At 49.7% G+C, this 27,878-nt stretch overlaps 1 protein-coding gene across 1 annotated transcript in view; it reads right to left on the reverse strand.

Annotated features, from left to right (window-relative positions):
* The window catches only part of SMG1 (SMG1 nonsense mediated mRNA decay associated PI3K related kinase), a 2,768,248-nt gene that overhangs the window by 2,521,962 nt on the left and 218,408 nt on the right, over positions 1-27,878 (reverse strand). The window contains exons 14-15 of the mRNA XM_069647131.1: positions 21,679-21,809; positions 331-492 (exon numbers count right to left, since the gene is read on the reverse strand). Coding sequence (XP_069503232.1) covers positions 331-492; positions 21,679-21,809 — 293 coding nt within the window. The remainder of the gene's footprint in view (positions 1-330; positions 493-21,678; positions 21,810-27,878) is intronic.

A 27,878-nucleotide genomic window follows, 5' to 3' on the forward strand; every position in this document is an offset into this window, starting at 1 on the left:
GGGGCTCAAGGTTTAAGCTACACATACAAAATGTACATGATGGATTGTTTGGCCCATTTTAGTCAATTATGACTCGACTCGCAGGTCCTTAAAGGGGACAAATTACTATGTGGTCATGAGTAACTTTTTTGTATGCGAGTACATATTTACAAAATAGCAAGAATACATCAATTATATAGAATATACATAAAATACACAATCATTAAGATAGAAAAACATTAACAAGGAAGATGGCACTACATAAAAAATATGTTTAAGAAACAAGTCAATATTTTGGTGGAGACAGTTCATGGCTTTTATTTACAGAATAGCAAGAAGAAAGGTCCTTACCTTGCATCCTGACTCAGGTGCTCCTTCTTGAGTAGTGTACCCAGAAGATTTAAAATGATTGAGAAATGTTTCTTTGTTGCTGTAGTTACAGTGCTAATTACTGCTCCATCAAACAAAGAGGGCGAAGAGGAACTGAGACTGCTGGATATAAAATGGTCATGCCTGAAGGGGGGTGGGAAAAAAAAGTCTTAATTCTAGATTAAAATTAGCTTAAAAATATTAAAAAGAAAGAAATCCTCCAGCTCTAGCATTGCTGATCATTGGGGGCGAGAAAGGGGGTGGGAGGACACCATTGCTGTTGCACACTTTAATGCACCAATTTAATGACAAATGATCTCAACTGGTAAATATACAAAATCCACAAACCTGTTTTGTGCCTCTTAACAGTTACAGCATGGAGACTATCAATTTAAAAATAAAAAAAATAAAACACTGAGGAGGAATTTACTGGAGGCCTGTGCTCAAGCCCCATATCACTAAGCTGATCAGGTTTACTCAACTCCCCTAGGCAAGATACAGTTGGGCAGCCAAGACACTGCTCCAGGTGGATGAAGGGCTACAAATACAGTACTGAAAGCCAATGGTTCATATAAGTAAATGCCCCTACAACCACAAGTATACAACACAATTATGCATGTACAACTACTGTATGCTAAGGAGATTTATAATTATTATGCTTCATCCCCTCTCCCAGTGAAACCATCCCAGCACTTTTTGCTGGATTTCTGGACCTTTTTATTTCAAACCTGAATGAGTGGAGCCTTTTTCCTTTCATTCATTCATGTGGGCTGTGTCTTTTGGAACTCTACTCTTTGTATTATAGCTGCACTATGGAGTCTGTCAACTCCATAGTTCTTAAAATCATCTGCGTTTTACTACTGCGGCAGACAGCTCCTTTTGGGCAGTGTTGGCTGGGGACCTTAAGGTCCTCCTTTAAGATTCAATGTTCCTATATCCTTAAGTTAACCACAGATCTTAAGCAGAGAGATACTTGGTGTCTCCCCAAAACACTATAGTCTGAGAGATTGGAGAATCTTCTCCCAGACAACATATAATAGGATGGTTTTGGACCTCCTAGAAGACAGAGTTACCAACCATTACCGACGGATCCTTCAGCAACCATCCAAGAGCTCATCCGAGAATGTACACAATTGGGAGCAGAGCGAGGGTGGATATCGCAAGAAGAATTGGCATATCTCAATTCAGAAAAAAAGGACCCCCTCCTTCTATGCCCTCCCAAAAATACACAAACATTCCTCTACACCTACAGGGAGACCGATTGTGTCAGGGTGTGGTTCCCTGTTAGAACCACTATGCAAATTTGTTGACCTATTTTTACAACCGATTAGCCAAAAAACTAGAACATACCTTAAAGATACTACTGCAACGATCAACATCTTTGAAGGGACTAGTTTTAACAATGAGAAGGAGCTACTGGTTACTATGGATATACATGCACTGTATACCAATATACCACAGGATGAAGCAATAGGTATTACACACCAGCAACTCATCCACAATGCCACCCAACAAAGTGCCAGCAGCCTTTATTGTCGAATTTATGGCTATTGCCTTACAGAAGAATTTCTTCAAATATGCTGATCAATTCTACCTTCAGATTGGGGGCACGGCTATGGGGGCAGCATTTGCCCCAGTCTGGCAATAATGTTTGACCCCGAGTTTAGTTAGTAATTGGAAACGCCCACAATTGAACTGAGGATTCAAAATTAAGCTGTTGATGGTTTTAACCTCCAAGAGGGGGCCAATTGTGTTCAACACTCACATTGTGTGGATTGGTTTGATTTTTGAACCCTTTTTCAAATGTTTTGAATAACTATTTTGATTTTGTATGAAAAACTGTATATGATTATGAATATTTGTTTTGTTCCATTAGTATATATTGTGCTTGTTTTGGAATTTTTTTTGAGCTAATCATGCCCGGTAATTTATAGACCATGCTTATGGGACATAAATAAAAGAACAAGTTACTTTCTTACCTGGTAGCGTTCTTTCGATGGGATGGTCCGACGACGTATTCCATATCTATGACAGGTAATGTCCACAGCTGTGCTGCTTCGGAAAATCTTTGGCGTCTGCGTCAATGACGTCGATGCGCCGTCCCCGAGGACCTCCTCCAACGGCCGACGTCACCCGATGTGATGTGATAAGTAGGACGCACGACGCCAATAGCCTCAGTTATAGTTTTTTTCCCAGAACGTGTGCCACCAGTTTTCTGCCAGTCAGACACACACGGCCTTGCGGAACGCAAGCTGCAATCGCAAAATAAATTCTGCAGCGGGGAAGGCAGGGAGGGAGCGATATGGAATACGTTGTCGGACCATCCCATAGAAAGAACGTTACCAGGTAAAGTTACTTGTTCTTCGAGGGGATTGGGTCCTCCGACGTATTCCATATCTATGACAGACTCCCAAAGCAGTACCAAGCAAGGAGGTGGGAAAGAATTTAGAATACAAATTTAGCATGCCCAATCAAATTGCGGAATAGAGAGCTGCCTTGCCAAAAGCCAGATCTTGCCCTCTGATGGAATCAAGGGAATAGTGACGTACAAAAGTATGTACTGAAGCCCAGGTGGCTGCATCACAGATGTCACGAATAGGCACTCCCCTCTGCAGGGCAGTAGAAGCAGCCACTACTCTGGTAGAATGGGCCCGCAAGCCAGCCGGCGGATCCTTACCCGCCAAGCGGTAACACACGGAGATAGCTAAAATAATCCAACGAGACAAAGTCCGTTTCGTCACAGCTTGTCCAAAACGCTTTCCAGCGTAACCAATGAAAAGTTGATCATCCACTCTGACCCGGGACATGAGCGAGATATAAAAGCTCAACGCTCTCCTAGGATCGAGCCTATGCAGCCTCTCTTCCTTACCAGGATGTGGAGGAGGATAGAACGCGGGAAGAACAACCTTCTGGCTCAAATGAAATTCCGAAACCACCTTCGGAAGAAAAGAAGGACGAACTCTAAGGACAACCCTGTCCTTGTGAAACACAGTGAAGGGTGGCTTAACTGAAAGTGCCTGTAACTGACTCTGCGAGCGGAAGTAACCGCAACTTAACAGCCTCAAAAGGCAAGAATGTAAAGGCTTAAGCGGAGTACCCATAAGAAACTTAAGAACAAGGTTCAAATCCCAACCTGGCACCAAAAAAGGTGACGGAGGGAACACATTAGTGAGCCCTTTCAAAAACTGCGAAATTAAAGGAATCTTAAAATAGGAACACTCTTCAGACGAGCGCTTAAATATGGACAGCGTCGCCAGGTAACCTTTAATGGTCCCCACTTGCAAGCCCCTGTGGGCCAAAGAAAGCAAAAAAGACAAAACCTTGGGAATGTCGCATTCAAAAGGATCCACATTCTGAACTCTGCACCAGTCGCAGAACTTTCTCCAACGGCGCAGAGACTTTGTTGCCGGCCGCCTGGCCGAGAGCAACACCTCCATCACGTCTTCAGGGAGGTCCCAATCCTTATACCTCAACCTTTCAGAAGCCAAGCGTGAAGATTGAGGGATCTGACCTCTGAATGGAGAACCTGACCCCCCCCTCCCGTGAGAGCACATCGTCTCGGTAGGGAAGACGACGTGGAGGGCAGATGGACAAGTCTAGAAGGTCCGGGTACCACGTCCTCCGGGCCCACGCCGGAGCAATGAGGATCATCCGGGAACCGAACCTTCATAACCTACGCAACACTTGTGGGATGACGGGGACTGGAGGAAACGCGTACAGCAGTGGGAATGACCACTCCACCACGAATGCGTCTCCTAAGGCTCCTTTTGGAGGAAATTCCCGGGGGCAAAACCTTTCGCACTTCCGGTTGACACTGGAGGCGAAGCGATCCACTTGAGGGGTCCCCCAAAGGGCGAAGATATAAGGCATTTGTAACGCGCCTATACACAAGTGCTTCAAGGCGCGACGAGGCAGGGAGGGGGGAACAGGGGGAGGACAGACAACGATCCTACTAGGCCAGGTGTCATTCAGACCGCGCAAGTGCAGGGGTAGGGGGAAGGGGGAAGGGAAAAGTGCAGTACAAGGTAAGTAGAATAGAAATAAATAGATAAATAAATAGGGCCAGCTGGTGGCAAGTGCAGACAAGTGCTGGGAAGGGGGGGCTGTAGGGATACAGAGAACAGTCCCGCAGTGCAGGGGTTGCCAGGGAGGCAGTGCAAGTGGAGAGTGGCTGGGCCCAGGACCGAGGTCGGTGAGAGTGGCCAAGTTTCAGATTCAGTGCAGAATTTTGTGAAGAATTAGCAGGGGAGAGGGAGAGAGAAAGCAGAAGCAAAGAGGAAGGTTTTGAGGTGCTTCCGGAACCGGAGATGGTTCTCCTCAAGTTTCAGGGAGGCAGGAAGGCTGTTCCAGAGGGAGGCTCCTGCCGCGGAGAGAGATCTACCCCAAGCTCGTTGCTTCGAGAAGCGGCTGACCCTGAGGGAGTTGGAGACGGATGAGCGAAGGGCTCGGGAAGGAAGATATTTAGGAAGAGAGTTGCAGGTATTTAGGCCCCAGGCCCCAGAAGGCCTTGTGGACAATGCAGAGGGTTTTGAACTTAATCCTCGCAGCCACTGGGAGCCAGTGTAGAGATTACAGTCCTGGAGAGATACGGTCCCTGGGCTTGAGGCCAAGGACAAGTCTCGCAGTTCTGTTCTGGATGAGTTGCATAGGGCGGAGAGAGGAGGCAGGCAGATTAAGATAGACTGTTACAGTAGTCCAGCTTCGAGAGAACCAGGGCTCGGGAGACAGTGAGCTTCTGGGGGAAGGAGAGGAAGGGAAGAATACCTCTAAGGAGGTGCAGCTGGTAGTGTGACTTCTTAGAGACGTCAGATATATGAGGAGAGAAGGAGAGTGTGGAGTCAAAGATGACCCCGAGGTTTTTTGCCTTGCAGGTAGGAGCAGGAAGAGGCCCAAGAGAGGCTGGCCAGAGAGCTGCAGGGAAGGAGGGAGTGGGTGTGCCGATGAGTAGAATCTCAGTCTTACTAGCATTAAGGCGGAGGTCGTTGGCAGCACACCATTCCTGGATAGCAGACAGTCAGAGATGAGGGCAGGAGAGGAGGAGGCAGAGGGTAGTCTGAAAATGAGCTGGGTATCGTCCGCATAGCACTGAAAGTTGGGGCAGAGGGCGGCGATGCGGTGGGCAAGAAGTGCCAGATACTGGTTGAAAAGCCAGGGAGAGAGATTAGATCCCTGGGGAACACCACAGGTGGAGAAAAAGATGTCAGAGAGGAAGGACCCAAGTTGGACCTGGGAGGGTCGATTGGAAAGGAAAGAGGTCAGCCACGCCAGAGCCTGACCAGTGATACCCAGGTTATCGCGGAGACGGTTGAGCAGGATGGCATGGTTGACGGTGTCAAAGGCAGAAGAGAGATTGAGCAGAATGAGAACACACAGTGTTGGAGTTGAGGTTCAAGAGCAGGTCATCACGGATGATCTCCAGGAGAATCTCCTGAGCCAGCTCCCACTTGTGAGAGATCGTGCTCTGCCTGATCAGAGCGTCCGCCGTCTCGTTGTCGTCTCCGGCCAGATGAACTGCAGAGATCGAAACTTCCTGCTGGATGGCCCAGAACTCGAGCTGCATCGCCTCCCTGCACAGCGGAAGTGACCCTGCGCCCCCCCCCCTTTTTGTTGAGGTAGTGCATGGCCACTGTGTTGTCCGTCAGAATCAGGACACTCTTTCCGCGCACAGTCGGTAGAAAAGCCTTCAGGGCTAGCCTGACGGCCCTCAGCTCCAACAGATTGATATGGAGTCTGGACTCCGACGGAGACCAACCACCACTGACTGTCAGCTCGTTGGCATGCTCTCCCCATCCCGGGAGGGATGCGTCCGTCACGATCGTCACCTCCGGCCAGGGCAGCCAAAATGGGGCACCCTTCATCAGATTGCCCTCGACGGCCCACCACAGAAGGTCCCGGGCTACCGCGGGCGGCACCTGAACAGGGTCCGACAGCCTGCCGGAGGACTGAGACCACTGGAGCTTGAGCGCCCACAGCAAAGATCTCATCCGCAGACGAGCCTCTGGCACCAGAAGAATGCAGGATGCCATGAGGCCGAGCAGTCTCAAGAACTCGGATACTGGGAGAGTCTGGGCAAACTGAAACGTGTGCACCATCTGCTGAATGTGAAGAGCCCTCACCTGAGGAGGAAACCACTGCCCCAGGGACGTGTCGAGCACTGCTCCGATGTACTGGAGCCGCTGCGTTGGTGTCAAATGGGACTTCTTTAAATTGAGGGAGAAGCCCAGCCTGTGAAGGGAGTGGCAGGTGATGGACAGATGATCCAGGACTTGCTCGGGAGAGCTCCCCTGATCAACCAATCGTCCAGGTATGGGTAGACGTGAATCCCCCTTTCCTGAGATGTGCTGCCACCACCACCATGAGCTTGGTGAAAACCCTCGGGGCGGAGGACAATCCGAACGGCAGGACCCGAAACTGAAAGTGCGAGTCGCCAACCGCGAACCTCAGGTACTTCTTGTGCTTGGGATGGATCTGCACATGGAAGTAAGCATCCTTGAGGTCGAAAGACACCAACCAGTCCTGAAGTTGAAGGGCCTGGAGGACTTGAGAAAGAGTCACCATCTTGAACTTGTCCTTCCTGAGGAGTTTGTTCAAACCGCACAAGTCCATGATATGATATATGATATGATATGGCATTTGTAACGCGCCTATACACAAGTGTTTCAAGGCGCGACGAGGCAGGGGGGGGAACAAGGGGAGACAGACAACGATCTTACTAGGCCAGGTGTCATTCAGATCGCGCAAGTGCAAGGGTAGAGGTGAAGGGAAAAGTGCATGGGGGAAGGGAGAGGGGAAAGTGCAGTACAGGGTTATAAGCATACAGCATACAGGATAAATAACAAGGGCCAGCTGGTGGCAAGTGCGAGGTAAGTGCAAACAAGTGCTGGTAAGGGGGGCTGTATGGATACAGACACAGTCCCGTAGTGCAGGGGTTGCCGTGGAGGCAGTGCAGGGGAGAGTGGCTGGGCCGAGAACGGTGAATGGCCCAATTGCAGATTCAGTGCAGTTTCAGTAGTATGGGTCTCAATCCCCAGTCTTTCTTTGAAATCAAAAAATAAGGGGAATACCATCCCTTGTTCCTCTCTCCGCTACAGGCACCAGTTCTATGGCGCCTTTCTCCAGCAGGGCTTGAATTTCCTGCGCAAGGAGCGGATCCGGACTCTTCAAAGAGAGGTTCCCTGGTGGATTGTCGTGAGGCCTCTGCCGAAAAGGAAGACAGTAGCCGTGGGTTATGATCTCCAGAACCCACACATCCGAAGTAATGGCTTGCCACTCTACAAGATGCTGCGCCAGCCTTCCCCCCAACCGCCGAACCATGGGACCTGGCCTCATGACTGAGTGGTAGCGGCTGTGACGTTGCCTGAGGGCAAAGAGGCAACTGCCCGAGCGGCCTTGGCACCTCAAGTACCTTTGTTTCCACCTCTGGCACTCTTACGATGGCCTCTTTGACTGCTAGCTCCTCTCGCTTTACTGAAGGACGAGTAATAGCGAAAGGAACCTCCCCTCCATTGCTGTCCGCTAGGACGAAAAGGCGGAGATTGGCGAACTGCAGCGCCCAACGACTTCGCTGCAGCTTTGGAGGTCTGCAACCTGTCAAGGCTCTCGTCAGCCTTGCTGCCAAAAAGGTATTCACCGTCAAAATGCATGTTGAGGAGGCGGGACTGCACATCAGGAGCGAACCCAGACTTCCTCAACCACGCAAACTTGCGCATTACGGTGCTCGCTGCCATGGACCGGCTGACACAATCTGTCAAGTCAAAACCCGACTGAACGGCCTCACACATGGCATCCTTGCCATCCTGAACCATAGCAAGGAAACCATCCCATTCGTCCCCTTCGGTAATATGATCAGCCACTAATGCAACACAGTTCCACAGAGTGTGAGTGAAACGAGACAAGGCACATATGGAGTTGGCTGCCTGAAGCGCCATACCCCCAGAAGAAAACACTTTCTTCGCCCAGCCATCAAAACGTTTGTCGTCCCTATCCGGAGGGATGGTAGGATACGATGCCTGCTTTGCCGGGGCCATAGCCGCCTGCACCACTAAACTCTCCGGGGTGGGGTGCCTAGACAAGTAGCAGGGGTCGCTACTGGCTGGACGGTATTTTCGCGACAAAGACTTGCCCACTGCCGGGAGACTCTCCGGAGCAGTCCAAGCCGCCGCCACCCTTCTCTGCAAAGCCATATGGAAAGGCAAAACCGGGTCAGTGGGTGGACCGAGATCAAGGATGTCCGTGAGATCATCCTGAACGAACTTCCCCTGGGGGAGCTGACCAACCCAAGTACTCGGTAACCCGAGACATAAGGCGTCGATATGACGAATCGGCATGAGTGCCAGGCTCCGGCCGACAAAACTCCGCCTCCGGAGAGGTGTCCAGTCCACTGGCATCATGCAGTGACTGCCTCAGGTCATAAAACTGACTCTGGCCCGAGATAAGGTCATCCGGAACCGGAACCGGAACCAGGCCGCCATCAGAGCCTTCATCACCCTCTGAAATGTACTCCAGGCGGGGAGAGGAAGACCTCTGCGGACCATAGCAGTGCCGGGCCATAGCCATAGCCTTTCTATGGGCAAACCCTGTGCCACGGGGCCCCTCCGACACCACCGCCTCGAAAGGCGTTGAGGCAGCCGAACAAGCCGGCGTCGACAGAAAAGGCGGCGAGGGCGCCGAACGAGTCGGCGCCGACAGAAAAGGTGTTGCCGTCGAGCGAATCGGCGTCGACGTCAGCTGCAACGCCTCCAGCATCAACTGCGTCGACACAGTCCTTGAAGCCGGAGCTCCGAGCGTGTCTCTCAACAACCTGGTCGCCGACGGCATCGACGACCCCCTCGGAGGCGGAGCCTCGAGAGAAATAGTCGACCTCGGCGCCACAGGCGTCGACGTCTTCGAAGACGGCACAGGATCACACGGTCTCGAGCGCGTCGAGGACCGGGACCTGGAACGGGCATGGCGAGAATGGCTACACTTGTCTAAGCGGGACCTCTCCCGCGAGCCGTGCCAACCACCCGAACGCGTACGGGTGGTGTCTCTCGACCGGTGCCGACCGACCCCACTCGGAGGCGCAGACGGACCGGTGCCCTGTGATTCCAGAATCGCTAGCATCTGCTTCCCGAAGAAAGCCCATTCCTCCGGTGTCGCTTGCATGGAGGGATAAGCGACCCTATGCCGGCGCTTCCTGGAATGCCTAGAAGAGGCGGAGGAGTGGCGAGACCGACTCCTGGAAGGAGACCCACCGGACTTCCGACGACGACGCGGAGAGTCCCCCCTCGAGTCATCGGTCGAAAGCCCTGCAGACCTCGACTTCCGGGGCTTAGACACCCGACCTACCGACAGTTCCTTCTTGCGTTCTCGCAAGGCCTTCGCAGTGAGCGACTGGCAGTCGACAGTCGTCCGTATCGTGGGCCTCCCCGAGGCACCAGAGGCAGGCGTCGTGCGAATCCGTGACCGACATCTTGGACCCCCAGTCCCCGCAGTTCTTGAAGCCCGGACGCGGGGTTGAAGATGAGAAAGACATCGCCACGGACAGGTCTTCACAACAAACGGAACAGGTTCAACGAACCGAGAATAGAAACAGCAACCTCCAACGAGTCGAGGCGTACCGAGATTCACGAAGCGAACGCGTTCGCAGAAAAAACGGAACTGAGGCTATGGGCGTCGTGCGTCCTACTTATCACATCGGGTGATGTCGGCCGTCGGAGGAGGTCCTCGGGGACGGCGCATCGATGTCGTCGACGCAGGGGCCAAAGATTTTCCGAAGCAGCACAGCTGTGGACATTACCCATCATAGATCTGGAATACGTCGGAGGACATAATCCCCTCGAAAAGATATTTTGGTAAAATTCTTAAATAGAAATGAGAACCCATGGATCCATAAGATTTCAAAAGACCACAATGAAGACTTAGGTGGACATGGTAATAAATACATACCTAGGAGTATCTTCAGATATATAGGAAATCCATGTTAGGACTCTTAGTAACTCGTGTAGAGTACAAGATAGACTCTTCGAGTGATGCCCTTGGTATTGAGGAGATTAATATACATTTAATTTATTTGCATGTTTAGTGAACCTGTCAGGACACTTTTCCGTTTTTTGCCTTAGTGATGTCCCAGTCCTTGACAGAGTAGGGTATTACCCTCGAGTATATTATCTTCAGATTTGGTAGCACATAAAGTGGCAGTAGGACCAAGAGTAGTGCCGCAGAGAGGCAGGCGAGAGGGTTCGCATGTGAAGCAATTCCAGACCCATGATGGAGAACAGTTACAGGTAAGTAACTTGTTCCTTCGAGCATGGGGTCTGGCATGGATTTGCATGCACATGAATAAATACACAGCATTACACAATTACACAATCCCGGGAGATGGCAAGGCTCAACAGAAGCTATTACTCTTACCTCCTCACCAGGCTGCGCAGCACTGCTTCGTGGACTCTGGACTCCTCCCTGGAATCCCTGTCGACGCAGTAGAATTTCCTGAAGGTGTGCGTCCACCTCCACATAGCAGCCATGCAAATGTCCAGCAGGGGCATACCAGACAGGAACGCCATTGTCGCAGCGATCGCTCTGGTAGAATGGGCTGCCAACCAGTGATAATGCGTGATGCAGACTGAGAGCCACCTGGAAATGGAAGTCTTGGACAAGGCCTTCCTGTGGTTCACAGGGCCAAAGTTCACAAAAAGCTGAGAAGTCTTCCGGAAACTCGCTCGAGCCACATCCAGCGAGTGCAAAGTCCTTTCAGCCGGCGATGAAGGCATCGGAATAAACACAGGCAACACCAAGAGTACGTAGAGATGAAATTCCAATGGAACATTGGGCATGAAGGAGGGGTGCGTCCGCAGCACCACCCTTGTCTCGTAGAAAGTCAAATAAGGCTGCTTGCAGGAGAGGGCCTGGATCTAACCTACTTTTCTGGCAGAGGTGATGGCCATGAAGAAAGCAGTCGTCCAAGACAAACTTGAGCGGAGCTTGATGCATAGGCTCGAATGGAGGCCCCATGAGCCTAGTCAATACCACATTGAGTTTTCATGACAGGGCCGGAGCCATCACCAGCGGAAACTAACAGAACAGTCCCTTGATGAAATCTGACTAGACGGTGCGACCAAAGGGAAGACCATCCTGGAGTTCAGTGTAGCGGGAGATAGCTGCCAGATGCACCTTGATGGAGGCGTGCGTCAGCCCCAATTTAACCAATGACTAGTACGGAAGAACATGGGGGGGGGGGCGGGGACAGGACGTGATCCTCAGAAGGTTAATCTTGTGCGACTGGCACCAAGTCGCAAAACGCTTCCATTTGTGTCCGTAACACTTCAAAGTAGACAACGCTCTGTCGAGGACCTCCCTGCAGTCCGCCGGCAGCTCATAACCACCAAACACTAGTGCTGCAGGAGCCAGGCCTTCAGGTTAAGCCACCACGGCGAGAAGATCTGCGACCACTGGCAGCTTGACTGGAGGGGACACAGACATGCCGAGACGGTCCAGGTACCAGCGATGCCTCGGCCACGCTGGTGCAATGAGGATCATCCTGCACCAGTACCATCTGAGTTGACCGAGGACTCAGCAGTAGTGGCAATGGGGGGTTGGGGGAGCGCATATAGAAACCGGCTTTCCCAAGGGATGGCAAATGCGTCCTCCGTGTTCCCAGGCTGGGGAAGCCTGCTCGTGAACCTCCGGCACTGGGTGTTTGTCGCCGTCGCAAACCGATCGATCTGGGGACTACCCCACAGGAGGACAAGTTTGTCCACTTGATCCTGCCGAAGCTCCCGCTCGTGGCAAGAGCCCAGCTCCCTGCTGAGAGAGTCTGTGGTGTTGTTTACTCCTGCCAGGTGAAACAGAATGAGGAACATCCCCTGGGCAATGGCCCAGTGCCACAAGTCCTGCACCTCTCTGGAGAGCGCTGGGGATCTGGTGCCCCACTGCTTCAGGGTGGAAAACATTGTGGTGGTGTTGTCTGAAGACCCTCACCACTTTGCCCTTTAGGGACGGCAAAAACGACGAGGACCCAAAACACTGCCCGTAGTTCGATTATGTTGATGTGTAGTCTACTCCTCTGGCAGCCACAGGCCTCTGGCGTGAAGACGTCCAGTGTGGGCTCCCCATCCTTCCAGGGAGATGACCGTCTCCTGGTACAAGGGCCCTGGAAGTCCGTGCCTCTGGCAATGTTTGAGTGTACGCCGCACCACCTTATCACTCGACGGAACTCCTAGTCAAACACAAATCTGTCCTGGAAGCCTCCAGACACCTGGATCTAACGGGTGTGCAGGAATTCCTGTAGCAGGTGCATCTGCAATCTGCACAGCCGGATCAGGTATATACATGACATCATGCCGAGTAGCTTCTTGATGGTCCTCACAGTGGCGATTGTCAGTGCCAACAGCCGTTGCACCTTGCCCGAGATAGCTGCTATCCTCTTCTCTGATGGCGCCACCAGGCAGGACACCAGGTCGAGCCTAGATCTCAGGAACAGCATGTCCTGCGATGAAGTCAAGCAGGACTTTGGCTGCTGGCAGACCTGGGGTTCTCAGTGAATTATGTCAGACAGTCTTCACTGTATGATCGACGGCGATGTCCCTTGACCTGGCCTGGCCGAGGTAAGGATAGGGGCTGCCACCGGAGCCAGACACTTGAAGACCCTGGGTGCTGACTTCAATCCGAAGGGGAGAGCCTTGAACTGGTAATGCTTCCGTTGTACGACCAACCGCAGGAACTTGCAATGCTTTTCGTGTATGGAGACGTGCAAGTACGCGTCCTCTCGATCCAACGACAAGAGAAAGTCTCCCTCCTCCAGCTGGGCGTGCATGTGCTGCAGCGTAACCATCCTGAACTGGGACTATGTACTTGTTGAGTCGCCATAGATCGTGAATGGGACTACATCCCCCGGTGTTCTTTCTTACGAGAAAGTATCTTGAGTAAACTCCGGAGTCAGAGTCGCTTTAGAACCAGCTCCATCGCCCCTTTCTTTAACATGGCCCGAACTTCGATGGAGATGGTCTCCCACATGCTGACTAAGTTTGCCAACCGGCCTCCCACCAGGATGCAAGGGTGGGGGCCCAACGTCTTGGCCAGTTCAGTCCTGCTTGGAGGCCAGTGCATCGCCCTGGGAGCCTTGATGACGGCCAACTCCGAAGGCCTTGGAGCGACCCCTGTTGGCATCCAGGGTCATGGAACGGGAGGGTTGGCAGTAAGTGGATGAGCCCTCGCTGAAACCCTTCAAAGACCTGCTAGACCTCCCTCCTGAGGAACAAAAGGACAGAGCTGTTGCAGTGTGCCCAAGGCACGGGCCGTCGTGGTGGCTGAGGGATTAATCGACGGCCTTCCAAAAAAGGTTGTCTCAGTCGAACGGCATGTCTAGGACCCTTGTCTGGACCTCCTGTCTAAAGTTGGTGGCCTTGAGTCAGCCACGACGAAGGCAAACCCTGTTTCCCATCTGACGGAAACCTGTATTTGCAATGTCCAGGGCCATGGTGATGGTGGGGTCTAACACCACCTCGCCTTCCTGAAGGATCTCTAAAGCCTCGACCCGTTTGTCATCGGGGAGGAAATCCAGAAGTGGAGCCATCTTGTACCAAAGCACCCGGTCGTATCTGGCCACGATCGCCAAGGCGTTGACCGCCTTGACTGTTGTTGCCGCTGAGTAGATGACCTTTCTACCCATGGAATCCAATTTCTTCCCCTTGTTGTCCTAGGGTGCAGATGAAGAAGACAATGAGTTTGACCACTACTTCCTGGTGGCCGCCGAGACCAGAGTCCGGCAATGGTTGAGGCCGCAGACACTTGGGCGCAGACTCCGGCACCCAGTATTTCTTTTCAAGTCTGTCTCTCTTCACTGGGGCTGAGGCGGGGTTCCTCAGCAGCGCCAGACCCTCATCCCAGACATCGTCCAGGAGCAGTACCGATAGAATGGTCTTCCTTTTCGCCTCCCGGCGCTGGTACAGGAAACCCTCCTTCTCTTCCAGAGTGAGTTGGAAGAGTTCCAATGCACCGGCGACCATGGAGTGGAAGGATCCCAATTCATCCAGCGGAGAAGCCCTTGGTAGCAGGGACATCCCGCCATCATCTGTGTCAGTAGTCGCTGTTTCCGTCCCCCTGGGGGGCAGCGACGGCTGGAACGGAGGTGTAGGGTGTCTCCTTTTCTTAGACGGTGGTTGTCCTGGTGTCAACAGGGTCACCGCTGGTGGTGCTGTAGGCATCCTCTTGTGAAACTGACACCAGTGTGTGGAGGGTCGAGAGAATATCCTGCAACAGGTCTCTAGGCAGTACCTGGGGAGCAGAGTCGCTGGGCCCAGCGCCCATGTCGTCATCACTATCGACGACGTCATCATTGTCGCCGCCTCTGGCGGGCATCTCCTCGTCACAACACTCCTCAGGGATGGTGTGGATGGAAACTATCACCTAGTCGGGCTAAGAAATTTCCGTGCCCTGGAGTTCTTCACCGCCCCCCATCCCCTTCTTCGGGTCCTGAGAGGTCAGTCTCGCGCTAAGGTCTGGCATCCTCTTCTCCAGAGTCTTTTCTGCTGGCTTGGACGAAGCCTCACGCCTGGGAGGAAAAGCCACTCTGGCCACCACTGGGGCACCCTGGACTGGGACAGCCCTTTTTGACTTCAAAAGGGACACCACCACCAACACAATCGAGGACGACGATTTGGCCTGGATCACCTGGGCCTTCACGGGCAGGTCAGACACCTTGGCCTGCATGGCCTTCTCTGGTTTCTCCCGCCACTTCCCTGGATGGAGTAGCTGACTTTCTCTTGGACGAAGAGCTGGAGATCGAGGCAGACGGAGACTATGAACGTGCACCGACCATTGCGGGAACCGCTTGCGTGGCGACCCACACTGAACCGGACTCACTGTGCTTGGCCTTGTCTGGGGCCCCCACGTGTGGAGCACCCTCAAAGGACATAGAAGCCTGCTCTGGCTGGCTGGTTCCGGATGAGGCATGCCACTGTGAACCACCCGGGGTAGAGGCCCTGGCTTTCAGCCACGTTGCCAGCCGGACGTGTCGATCCTTCATCATGCGCTTGGAGAAGCCACAGCAGATCTCGCAATCTTCTTGCTTGTGCGTCGGGTGTAGACAATGCAGGCACTGGGAATGCTCGTCACCCGTGAAAACATTCCACAAACCGTAGCTGGCGCAGAGCTTGAAGAGGGAAGCACCATCCTTCTCCTCCAACATGGTCCAGCACGGTGTAGGCCTCATGGCTTTCTGGAAGCTTCCAAGAAGAAAACTAGACGATGTTGCCCTTGAGGGGCGATGAAAGATGCCAAAGAACAGATCCCCGTTAATCGGATGAATAGATGATGAAGCACATAGAAAACCCCATTTTTTGTTCAATTGAGCCTATCAAAGCGCAAAACAAACCGCAGAAAGCTCGAAGAGCGAAACACTTGCACTCCCAAAACTTGAACACTCCTCTCTCCTGGAGCGATCACTCCCTCCTCTCCTCGAATCTCTCCCTCTTCCCCTCAGGCCAAGCCTACCCCAAAACTGCCAACAACCTTCACGGACATCCGGCCCATGAAGCCTGTGTCATTGGAGGCTTTCGCTGCAACCTTCTTCCCCCCCCCCTTCACCTCAGGCTGTCTCCCATCCTGACAGCCCGTCTCTGCTCTACTCTATTTCTGATACTTTTGATGCTCTTGCCCCCGTCATGAGGATCCATTTGAAGCCCAAAGCCAAGTACAATTCTTGGTATGACTCTGACCTAGCTACAAAACTTTAGTGTAGGCGGCTGGGAGAAAACTGGGGGGCTTCTTGTTCATCCAAACTGGCCTATCACCTGCTTCAAAGGAATACTGACTGTCCACACCAAGAAGAGAGCCCACATCCAAGCCTGTGTCTCTGCGGCATCTAACAACTCGGCCAAACTCTTTCAAATCTAAGGAGCTGGCAAACCCTGCTGCAGTCTCTACCCCACATGCCGTCTCACAGGCTCTTTGCAATGCCCTTGCCTCTCACGTCATCTCAAAAACTCAGATCCTGTCCTACCTCTGCTCACCCTCCACTCTGTGCATGCAGACTCTCCTTCAGCCACCCCACCCCCCCAAACCACTTTCTCGTCCTTTCCTCTCCCCTGATCAGGTCGCTAGACAAGTCCAATCTATGAAAGCCTCATCAAAACAGGTTTATCCCTGTTCCTATAAAACCTTCAAGGACTACATTGATGCCCTCGCTCTGGTCCTTGCAGATTTCTGCAACCTCTCCTTTGCCTCAGGATCCTCCCCCTCCCCTATGAAGCACTCTTGTCCATCCTCTTCTCAATCAACCCACAGCTGATCCGTCTTGTCCGGCTAACTATCGCCCAATTTCCATCACTCCCTTTCTGGACAAACTCCTGGAAAAGCTGGCCATCTCTCAGCTTAACCTTCATTCCGATTCTGTGGGTCGTCTACACGACCACCAGTCTGGCTTCAGAGCTGCCAGAAGCACGGAAACTGCCCTCTTAAACATCTGTGAAGATCTGCTCTCCAGCCTTGACTAACATTCCCATTGTCCTCATCCTACTCCAGCCCTCTTCTGCCTTTACCACGGTCAACCATACCATCCTGCTCAAACGTCTCCGTGATAACCTGGGTATCACTGATCAGGCTCTGGCCTGGATGACCCCTTTCCTCTCTGATCGACCCTCCCAGGTCCAACTTGGGTCCTTCCCATCATTCATCTCTCTCTCTACTTGTGGTGTTCCTAGGGGTCTAACCTCTCACCCTGGCTTTTCAATCAATACCTGGGAACTCTTGCCCACTGCATTGCCATTTTCTGCTCCAATTTCCAGTGCCATGACGACACTACTCATTTTCAGGCTGCCCTCTGCCACCTCCTCTCCTTCTCCTTGCCTAACTGCCATTCAAGATTGGTGTGCCGCCAACGTTCTTTGAATGCCAGCAAGACAAAGATCCTCCTCATCTGCACACCTTCACCCTCCTTCCCCCCACTCTCTGGCCGGCCTCCTTTGGCCCTTCTCCTACCCCCACCTGCAAGGCTAAGAACCTCGGGGTAATCTTTGACACCACACTTTACTTCTCCGCCCACATCTCTTATATCTCTAAAAAAGTCCAACTTCTTACTGCACCTCCTCAGAGGTACTCTGCCTTTCCTCTCCTTCCCCCAGAAGCCGTCTCCCAAGCTCTGGTTCTTTCTAGATTGGACTTTTGAAAGAGCCTTTCTAAATCAACCTGCCTCTACTCTCCGCCCTCTGCAACTAATCCAGAACAGGCCCGAGACTTCTCCTTGGCCTCAAACCCTGGGATCGTATCTCTCCAGCTCGGAAATCTCACCATTGGCTCCCAGTGGATGCAAGGATCAAATCCAAAACCCTCTGCATTGTCCACAAGGCTTTCTGGGGCCAGGGTCCAAAATACCTTCAGTTATCCCTCTGCAAATACCTCTCACAAGCTCTTCGCTCCTCTAACTTCCTCAGAGTGAGTTGTTTTTCAAAGAAACGAGCTGGGTGTAGCTGTCTTTGGCTGGGGCCTCCTTCTGGAACAGCCTCCCTGCCACTCTGAAACGAGGAGAACCATCTCCGGTTCCAGAAGCACCTCAAGACCTTCCTCTTTGCTTCCGCCTTCCCCCTCCCTTTCCCCTGCAGATCTGTTCTCTTGGCACTGTGCACCTGGTCTACCCTTTGTCTTCCGGGCCCAGGTACCTGCTCACCTTGCCACCCTCCCGCACTGCGGTCTGCATCTGTACCCACACAGTCCCCCTCCCCCATTTTCTTCCTGCGCTTAGACATACCCTGTCTGCTGCCTTAAACCCAGCACTTGCCGGCTGCACTACCACTGTTTGTTGCCTTTATTATTTATCGGCTTCTCCTTTGCCCCGCACTTACCACTTCTCTCCCCCTGCCATGGACCCCCCCCCCCCTGGTCCCTCTCCTTCCCATGCACTTGTGCGTTCTCAATATCACTGGGCCTAGTAAGAGCGCTGTTTTGTTCTCCCCCATTCCCCTCCCTTGTCGAGCTCCGAAACACTTGTGTACAAGCGCGATCGAAATAAAATATCAACATGCAGTAAAAATCTGAAGATGGCTGCCTGAGGAGGAGACTTCGGGAGAGGGCAGTCAGACCCAGAGCGAAGTGATTGGTCTACAGGAGAAAGTTTATAAACAAAAGAAACTTTTCTTCTTTTACCGAGGATTCCCAGACTGACAGGGAATATTCGTGAGCGTGTGAGAACCAGAGAAAAAAATAAATGAAAAAGAACCAGAAAGAAAGACACCAGTAACGGAGGAAAGTAAGGTGATCCAGAAACCGTGAAGAACCTGGTGATGTTAACCCTCGCCACAGAAGGTAATAGGGATAATGTAAGACCTGGGGAAGGGATTGTGCATCATTACTGGAATGCTCTACTGATCCCAGTCACAAGAGTAAAAATATAAGTGAATGAAAGCTATTATTGAACTGTTCCTATTCATCACAGTCACAAAAGCAAAACCATAAGAAGAGTGAATGAAGATTAATGGAATGTTCCTACTCCTCATAGTCATGAGGATAAAGGGAGAAGCTGAGAGAATGGAAATTATTGGACTGCTCCTACTCACAGTCATGAGAGAGATATATTAAGAGTGAATTCAAATACAGTCAAGAAACCACAACACAAGTAGCAAAGAAGTCTGACAGACAAGTATACTGGAAACTGTCCGAGTATCAGTCAGACCAAGAAGGTCCAAAAGACTGACAAGAGTCAAACAAGAGAAATGTGATAAGTAAACAAACTTTGGGAAAGTGCCCCAGAGACTTGAGAATGCAAAGTTCAAGGCAAATTAACAATTAAAGGGTTAGTTCCAAGGGGAACAGTAATTGGTGGAAAAGTAGCCAAGGAAAATAGAAGGATCAATCAATCGTAAGGAAAAGAAGCACAAAGTCAGCACTTTACTGCATGAACTGATCAGTGACTAAAAGGGATTATCCAAAGATCGTTTATTGAAGAGTGATTGAAAGTAAAGTCCGAAAACCTCATGAGAAGGGAGGCCTTTATTTAAGTTGTTAGAAATAGTGGTAGGGGCAGATAGCTTAGAGTCGGACAGTGGATGGTTCATTTAGAGACATTCACCAACGAGCACCTTAGCTAGTTTTGTTAGCGACAGAAGACGTGTAGAATAGGGACGGATGGGATTACCTTATTCTTTAATAACATGAGTGGAATGACTAATCCGAGCCTGTCTCCTGCTTCTGACCTACCTCACCATCAGACAGACAAACAACTTCTACTGCTGCAAAGTAGGGACTCCATCCAGCAGAATCTCCTCTACAAAACTCCAGTGCTTCTTTGTTAGCTCATCTTTTGAGTCCCTGGGCTCAGACTGCCATGCTGGTAGCAATCCTCCAATGCAAACCCTGACCATTTGGTCATCACAAGGTGCTGCTCAACGGCATCCCTCTTCAAACTCTGAACCAAAGCTGCAGTGAGATGCTGTCATGTCTCCAATTTCAGGGGTTTGGGGGTGCCAGGCTCACGTTTGTTCAGATGGTCAGACACTGAAGGGCTTCAGGGATCAGTGCTGGTGACTTTCAAGCTCATCTTTACAATCTCCATGATTTGGCTTTTGACTTCTACAAGAAACCACTCAGCAAATCACAACACTCCTTTATTCGAAAGGGAATAACTTCAACTGCATGGGGGTTACTAAATGTGACAATGTGAGTGAGCCTCAAAAGATCCTGTTTGGCTTTGCAGACACTGGACATTTGTACGACTGCACGCATTCATTTAAAATGTTGCTTTATTTACCTGTATAAATTGTAGATCCTCCTTTGCATAACTTTTGACAAGTATATTTTCACAACTACTGTGTGAACACTGCCTTACTGGTATTTTGAACAAGTTTATCGTACCTTATAAATATTCTTCTCCTTCCAAATAGTTTGCCTTGACTTAACTATGTTGGGGCTTATGACAAAGCTTCACTCCCTCGTCATGTGGGCTACAGATCCCTGCAGGGACACCATACACATTCGTACCAACTACGCACAAGAACACTCAGTCCAGAAGGTACCTTAACAGTTGTGGTAAGTCAGACTCAGGCAACAGAAAAGAGGTCAGTAGACAGATGTATGACGATTGTGATGCTGATTCTTTTCTTTTTTTTATTTGCTCTTTTCTTGCCAAAATGTTTAATTGTAACATAAAAAGGCAAATAAAAAAATAAGAAAAATAGGTGATATGTAAGAGGAGGTTTATTGTAATAAAGAAAGTAAAGACTGTTCTGCCACTACTTCTGCACTGGTTCTTTTCCCTAATGAAAATAATAAAAGGGTGGTTGTAAGGATGTCTTGCAATCAAAATCAGTCCTCTGTTCAAAAATCTAGTCTACATATCGTCCAACCCTGCCACTAATAAAATAACTTTAACTAGCTCAACCACCTAGTATTGGTAATGGTGGCTGGTTTCAGAGCACCCTTCACCCCCACCCAAATGTCTATCTTCTTCCACACAATCTGGCTGCTTGTACAGTTCATACTTCAGGTTTGCACAAGGTTTCTATTCTCTGCCTTTGGTATCAGTGTCAGTTTTGCGTGTAAATTCATAGTCCTGTGTAACATTGTCCTTGACCCCTTTTTGAAGTATCTATTCCTTCTCCCTGCTTCGGAGGCTTTTTCTGTACACTGTCTTTGGGAGTCCTGCTTCTCACACCTTGCACTGATGTCTGTTCTTGTGCTATCCGATCTTCTAGTCCACCTAATGGTTTCTTCGCTGACCCAGCATTTTGCCTTTCACTCTGCCTTGGAGTATCTTGCCTTTTTGGGCCTTTCGGGCCTCGAGTCTCATCCCCTTTCGGGCTGTCTGGTTTTCCATTCATTCCTGGCTTCTCTTGCCTCTCAATCCCCCTTGGGTTATTGCCAGACTTTGCCCCTGCTTCCAGGGCCGCGGTGCATACCTCATTCTCTACCGCAGTACTCACTGAAGGAGGTGGTCTCTGGTTGGCAGGTGAGTAAAGAACCTGAGTAGGGATTCTTTGTCCACTAAGGGGGGTGGGGCTCTAGGGAATCACACCTGTGGGATCTCACTTACCCTATACCCTAAGGCGTGTTGAGCGTAGAAGGCTCACCTGCTCGCCTCCCTAGTCCCATAGGGGGTGGCTCCCCTTGGGGAGACTAGACAATTTCCCTGGATTCATAACAATGTTATCAGAAATCTAAAACATGGAAAGGGGAAGGAGCAGTATAACAGTATTGATTGATGCAAATGTCATGCAGCAATGCACATCATCATAAAAGGCTACTGTGATTAACTAAGCAGATCTCAAATCTTAAGGTTCAAGTTTACATTAGCATTACTTTGCTCTCCAAATACTTCAGTGACAAATCAAACATTAAAATACAATATGTAATTTCACACCTTACCTGGTGCAATGTGAATATAATGTGTAAAGTACAGCATATTGCACAGCAGGATAATGGACAGCTATGTCACCATGTACTACCATTAGATTCTTACTCAGCAGTGCAAACACAGTAGGAAAAAGGGCCCACATCTACAAAATAATCACAAATAAAGTCAGGCATGTCGGACAATATAAACAATGACCAAATTAAATTCTATCAAGCTTTTATCAGTTACAAATTAAATCTCAGACTTCCTGTCGGATAAAAATGGAGTAATTCACTGCATGCAACATCTGGACAATGCATCTTGCCGTTTATGCAAGAGGGATGTCTAATATCGGATGCTTAAAATGGTGTGATGCTGGGTTTGAAAGAAATCGTGTTCAGGCCTTGCACATTCTTAAAAATTCCATTAGCCCTGCAGGTCGAATTACTTAGTTTACCTACAAAGCCCAAGAGCAATGAACTCTCCCCCATGGTTGCAAGTGACATTTTACCAATGCTTTCTGAAAAATGGTGCATGTCACCATAAAAAAGACCACTTCATATTTGGCGTAATGCTGCCAGCTAGAGGCTAGACATGTACAGTGAAACCCATTTGCCATTTACTGCAAAGGTTTATTTGCAGTAAATGGCAAATAAAAGTCTCAATCATCACCTTACTCACCAGCAAGGTACTCTACCTTCAGAAAATCTCGATTATGCCAGACGGCAAGCAGATTCTGCGACACACAATTCACATAAACTCCTAATTGCACTCCCCTCCTTCCAACAAGTCAGAGAAGTGGAATATATAAACCTTATTACCGCCATGTCACAATAGGCAAATACCAAATTTCCTTTTCTTCTAAGGTCTTCAGATCCCAGTGAAGGGAGCACAGCTACAAGGGAATGGGTGGCTGGTCAAGTTAAAAGTGGTGGGTAGTCTAGCCTGTAAAGAAAGTCACGTTTTGAGAGTAGCCTCTACTTTTTGCTTGCCTTTGTTGTTGCTTTCCGGACTTTACCCAGTGAAACCTAGGCAGGTTTCACAGGACAAAACATTTATTTGGCCGTTTAGGTATCCTTAAAGACCTCTAAAGTACTACCACAAAGGTGCTCTTAATCAGCCTGGGCTAGTTGTTCTGGTTGGTGGCAGTGTAGTTTAAATTGGTTATTGCACGAGTGGTAGCCATTTCAGCCCACATGAAGCTCCCTTCATCCTGTAGGATTCCAAAATGCAGCATCTATTGTGAAATTCAGTTACTCTACAATTGTGATTTGTTGCAATGTATGGGGTAACTAAGTGTTAGGGAGCTTTTTCCAGACCTCTGCTTTCGATGTAAAACCGTCCAACCAAACGAAAGACCTTTACAGTCAGGTATGGCAGAGTAGTTGGGGTTAACTCAAAGAAGAAGGTAGACTGGTAGTGAATTACAGTTTTTCACAATAGTTACTCCTAGAGAATATACCACCACACTGGTTTTATGACAATGTACACTTAATTATCAAATCACAATCTATAAGGTTATGTATGTTAGGTTGACCAAACTAAGACAGTATATATTCAAACAGAGCTATAGACCATGCCATGCCTAAGCTAAACATATACCCACTATCCAATGTTATGAATACATAGAAAGGTATGGGTTGGGGCCAAATGCAACTGTAGACAACAGTAAAACAGGACCCGTGTGATCACTGGATCACTGCAACTTTTAAAATACTGAATGAAAAAAGGTCCAATTTCTTTTTTGCACAATTTGCAGGAGGGTGGGGGAGAAATCCCCTGTAGCCACCCCCATAATCCCACTTACATTAAATAATACCCTAACCTACCCCCACATAGAATTGCAGCATAATCCGCAAAAATAAAAGTTATACATTTTTGCATTCAGCATTTTTGGGGTCGCAGTGATAGTATGATCCTGTAAAGCATATTTGGAGTCATGCTAAGATCAGAAAATGCCACACATGTATAGTGGCAATAATTCACCTCACCTCTAGTACATATCATTAATGATACATATGTACATAATAGAATACATATAGCAGCTAGGAGAAAATTGGATTAACACAAACGGCCAGAGGGCCACCAACAATTTAAAGTTAGTCTCAAAATACAGATCTTGAAGTTCTCATTCTCATTGACCTCCTAGAAACTCAGTGATGTAAAATTACCAATAGTTGGATATAGTAACAGGACATTTCCAAAGACAAGCGTGCAAAATAGGTATTTCAAATTGTACATTGTAATTGGTATGGGGTATATACCAAAAGTCCAATCTTTTTGCTATAAATTCCAGGGACTGAAGGGATATTGAGAAAAATAAATGTCAATGTAGAAGTAAGCAACTTTCAAAGTTAGTTTAAAGGAGTTTGTAGAGTAGGCTCAAGTTCCCCCAAGGAAAAATGGGGCAAATCCAGTAGTCAACTGTGGTTAAGGAGAAAAAGGAATGTACATCTCTGCTCTAACCCACAGGTGCAGATTAGACAGCAACCAACCACAGGGATGGCAGATTACTCTTTCCAAGAGTTCCAGTTCCAGGCAGAAAACCCAGAAATAAAGGGAGCAAAGCAGGATTTGGGCCAATGTATATCAAATGTAAACAGTGGTACAAATGGGTCTGCAGAAAACGGGAATTGGTTGAAGTAAATCTGAAAAATACCCCACTCCAGCCTAAAGCTCAAATGCAAGTATCACCCATGGAGAACTGGGCTCGGGAACAGCAAACACCTGGTAAACACATACATTTTGCAGGGGGAGTTACAGGATTTATTCACCCATGGTCTTGAACCCCAGACCAACAATGTCCAAGATGAAACAAAAGAGCACTAATCAGCCTTCCCCAGATGGGTGACTCATGTGACAGGAGCGAAAGCAATGACAGATGGCACTCAGAATGGGAAGGAACCCTGACCAAGTGGATAGGGATGACTGAGGGCAAAACCGAGCAGCCAGCCGAAAACAGTCACAGGGGCACCAATGGAGGAAACATGTGACATCCCAGACTAAAAGCAGACATTCGGTAGGGATGATAACAGAGGACACCTACCACGGGGACAAGTCGGTAAGACCAAGGAAAAAACTCATAGTCCCAGTAGATGACATCTAGTGAGAAGAAATGGGGGAGGGCAAAGGACGTCCTAGGGAGAAGGTGCAGCAGCCAACAGGAACCAGAGCTAGTGTTAGGGGACTTTTCCTATAGTCCACTGAAGTAAGACTTCATAAAACTATCCCTATGTTTTGTATATCCCTCCTCCCCCCAACTCTTCTTATCAATCTGTACTACTTGTGGAACCTTGGTAGAGTGGCAGAGCAGTCAGGGCTTATCATAAGAGGAAGATGTGAGCTGTAAGTACACTGAACACAGTTAGTAAATGCAATTCAAAGAAACACAAATGTATATTAACATATTATATTTACACAAGGTATGTCTTTAAACACTCCGCACAAAACCAAAACACAAAAATACTTCTAGATTCTTTTCAAAGGCCACTGCTTAGTTTGTAGTTGATTGTGGTTACAATTGTTATAGCATTTTGACACAAATATCAGTTCTACCATACCATCGGTAATAACACACACTCACGCACACCTTAAGATATTCAGTAGTTGCGTTTAGCAAAACCACATAAGATGATGACTTTTAGAAAGGAAAATAGTTGGTTAGTGTAAGACTAGCAGGGCTAAGGTTAGAGGCAGTTTCTTCGCACAGCAAGGCTATTTAAGTCAAAAACGCAACCCAAGCTAAAAGGCAGTTCGGAGAGTGTTAGGAAAAATGTTCATTTCTGTGCCAATTCCCTTCCACCTTAGAGAACCTCAAGCTCTTTTGCTGGACTTAACACTTTTTAATTTTAACCCTGCAGTGAGTGAGACCTTTTTCTCACTCTGTTTTTGCCGGATTTGGTTTTGAGTTTTCACAATTTCTTGTGTCCGACAAACGCCATAGGCTTCTGCTTTCTATATAGTGACACACAGCCTCTTCAGTGCAGTGTCACTGAGAAGTCCTTTTGATTTCTCTTATACCTTTTCTTGGGTGAACTACTGTTCCCAAGAATAGTACGATGAAAATTTAAAAAGTTACTCACCGTAGTGACTAACGTCGTTGGTCCCCTTTCCTCCATACTGCATGGGCGTCCCTCGCTAGGGGCGGGAGACAGAACCTTTCACCAGAGAAAACCTTCCCCTTTAAATTTAGAGGCGCATGGGGCGTGGCGCGGGGAGCATCCGCTCCCCTGACTCCGCCCACCGGCACCACTCAGTCCCCATTGACGCGTTGACAATATTTAACATTGCCTAATGACACCAGTATTGGGGGTGCGGGCTGGTGGGACGTATGGAGGAAAGGGGACTAAGATTAAGTTAGTAACTAGGTGAGTAACTATTAATTACTTTTATGTCCCGTCCCCTTTCCTCCATACTACATGGGAGATTACAACTGAATGTAGCCCCAGGGTGGAGAGATTCCTTAGAACTGCCTGTCCGAAAGCTGCATCAGAGTTATAGCCGGTGTCCAAACAGTAGTGCTTACAGAAAGCCGAAGGGGTGGCCCAGGTGGCAGCCCTGTTGGTAACCTGCCACGGCACCTGCTGCTGGAATGCGACGGCTGTGACAGCGTGGGCGTGCATGTTAGCTGGAAGTGGTTTGTGCTGCCCCTCATAAGCCTCCTTGATGGCCGAAACCATCCTCCTTGCTATGGAAGCCTTAAATGCCCGATAACCGTACCTTGACCTCCTCCCCCCCCACCCCCCACCGAAGGTGACAAGCAGCGCGACCAACTTACAGAAGCCCTTAGTCCTGTCCAGATAGAATTTCAGAGCGTGTCTGACATCCAGACAGTGCAGACCCTCTGAGCCTCGTCCTTGGGGTCAGCAAAAAAATTAGGTAAAACCATCTCCCCGTTTAGGTGAAAAGCAGAGGGTACCTTAAGTAGGAACACGGGGTGAGTCTGCAGGACCCCCTTATCCTTGTGAAAGGTTGTATAGTGTTCTGAAGCCACCAGAGGCTGAATCTCAGTGACTCTACGAGCCAAGGTGAGGCCCGCTAGCAGAGCTGTCTTAATGGTGACCAGCCAGATGTCCGCGGATGCCATTGGCTCGAACGGCTTGTGAGCCAAGGCACCCAACACTACATTGAGGTCCCACACGGGGTGCGTTTTTTTTGATGGGCGGGTGGAGTCTGAAGAGGCCCGTCAAATGTCTCTTGACTATCGGGATGGAAGACGACCTCTGAATTTCTGTAGGCCCCTATGGCCACCAAAGTGCAGCATTTGTGTCCACCTGCACGCCTGAGTGAGCCAGGTGCGCAGAGAAGGAGAGCACATCATCCAATGTGCATATAAGGGGGTCGATCTCCTTAGAGGCCACCCAGTGACAGAACCTATTACACTTACTCTTGTACTGGCTCCTGGTAGCCTTGCTCCTAGCACCCTAAATGATCTCTAGGTTATCCTGAGAGAGGCTGAGATGCTTCAGCGTGACCTGATCAGGAACCACACTGCGAGGGCTAATTTCTGTGGCGCGGGGTGGATGACCCTGCGCCTCCTGCTGCTCCAGATGATGAGCTGGACCAGTCTGAAGGTGAATGGGTGGCCTGTCGGAGAGGCTGAGAAGCTCCAAGAACCAGATTTCTTTATCTTGCAGATCACCCTGTGGACCAGGGGTGTGGGTGGAAAGGCATATGCCGTTCCACTGAATCTGGAGTGCGTCGCCCAGGGAGCCAGGGCCCCGCTCCTGCCAGGACGCAAACTCATGGCACTTCTGGTCCCAGGAGGCAAAAAGGTTCACCCGAGGATGCCCCCCACCCCCCCTCCCATCTGCTGAAGATCCCCAGCAGCAACTGTCGTTCAATTGCCACTCGTAATTGCCTGCTTCCAGTCTGCTGAGCCTGTACGCCTCCAAGTTGGACTGCCCCCGAAGGTGGACGGCCTTGAGGTAGATGTTCTACAGGGCCCATTCCATATGCTGACAGCTAAGCTGCACTGTGCAGGGGACCTGGTACCTCCCAGCTTGACATAGTACATGCTGGTGGAGTTGTCGGTCTGGATGAGGACAGCTTTGCCCCCAATGAGCGGGAGGAAAGCTCTGAGCGCTAGCCAGATGGCATTCAGTTCCAACCAGCTGATTGGGACTCCTGCCGGGTGCAGACTCCATGGACACTGGCTGTCCAGAGTGGCCCCCCAGCGTTCAAGAGAGGAGTCTGTAGGGATGATGAACTGCGGGGCCGGCTGCCGGAAGGG

Source organism: Ambystoma mexicanum, chromosome 2q, assembly GCF_040938575.1.
Source record: "Ambystoma mexicanum isolate Mex_15411 chromosome 2q, UKY_AmexF1_1, whole genome shotgun sequence".
Classification (NCBI taxonomy): Eukaryota; Metazoa; Chordata; class Amphibia; order Caudata; family Ambystomatidae; genus Ambystoma; species Ambystoma mexicanum.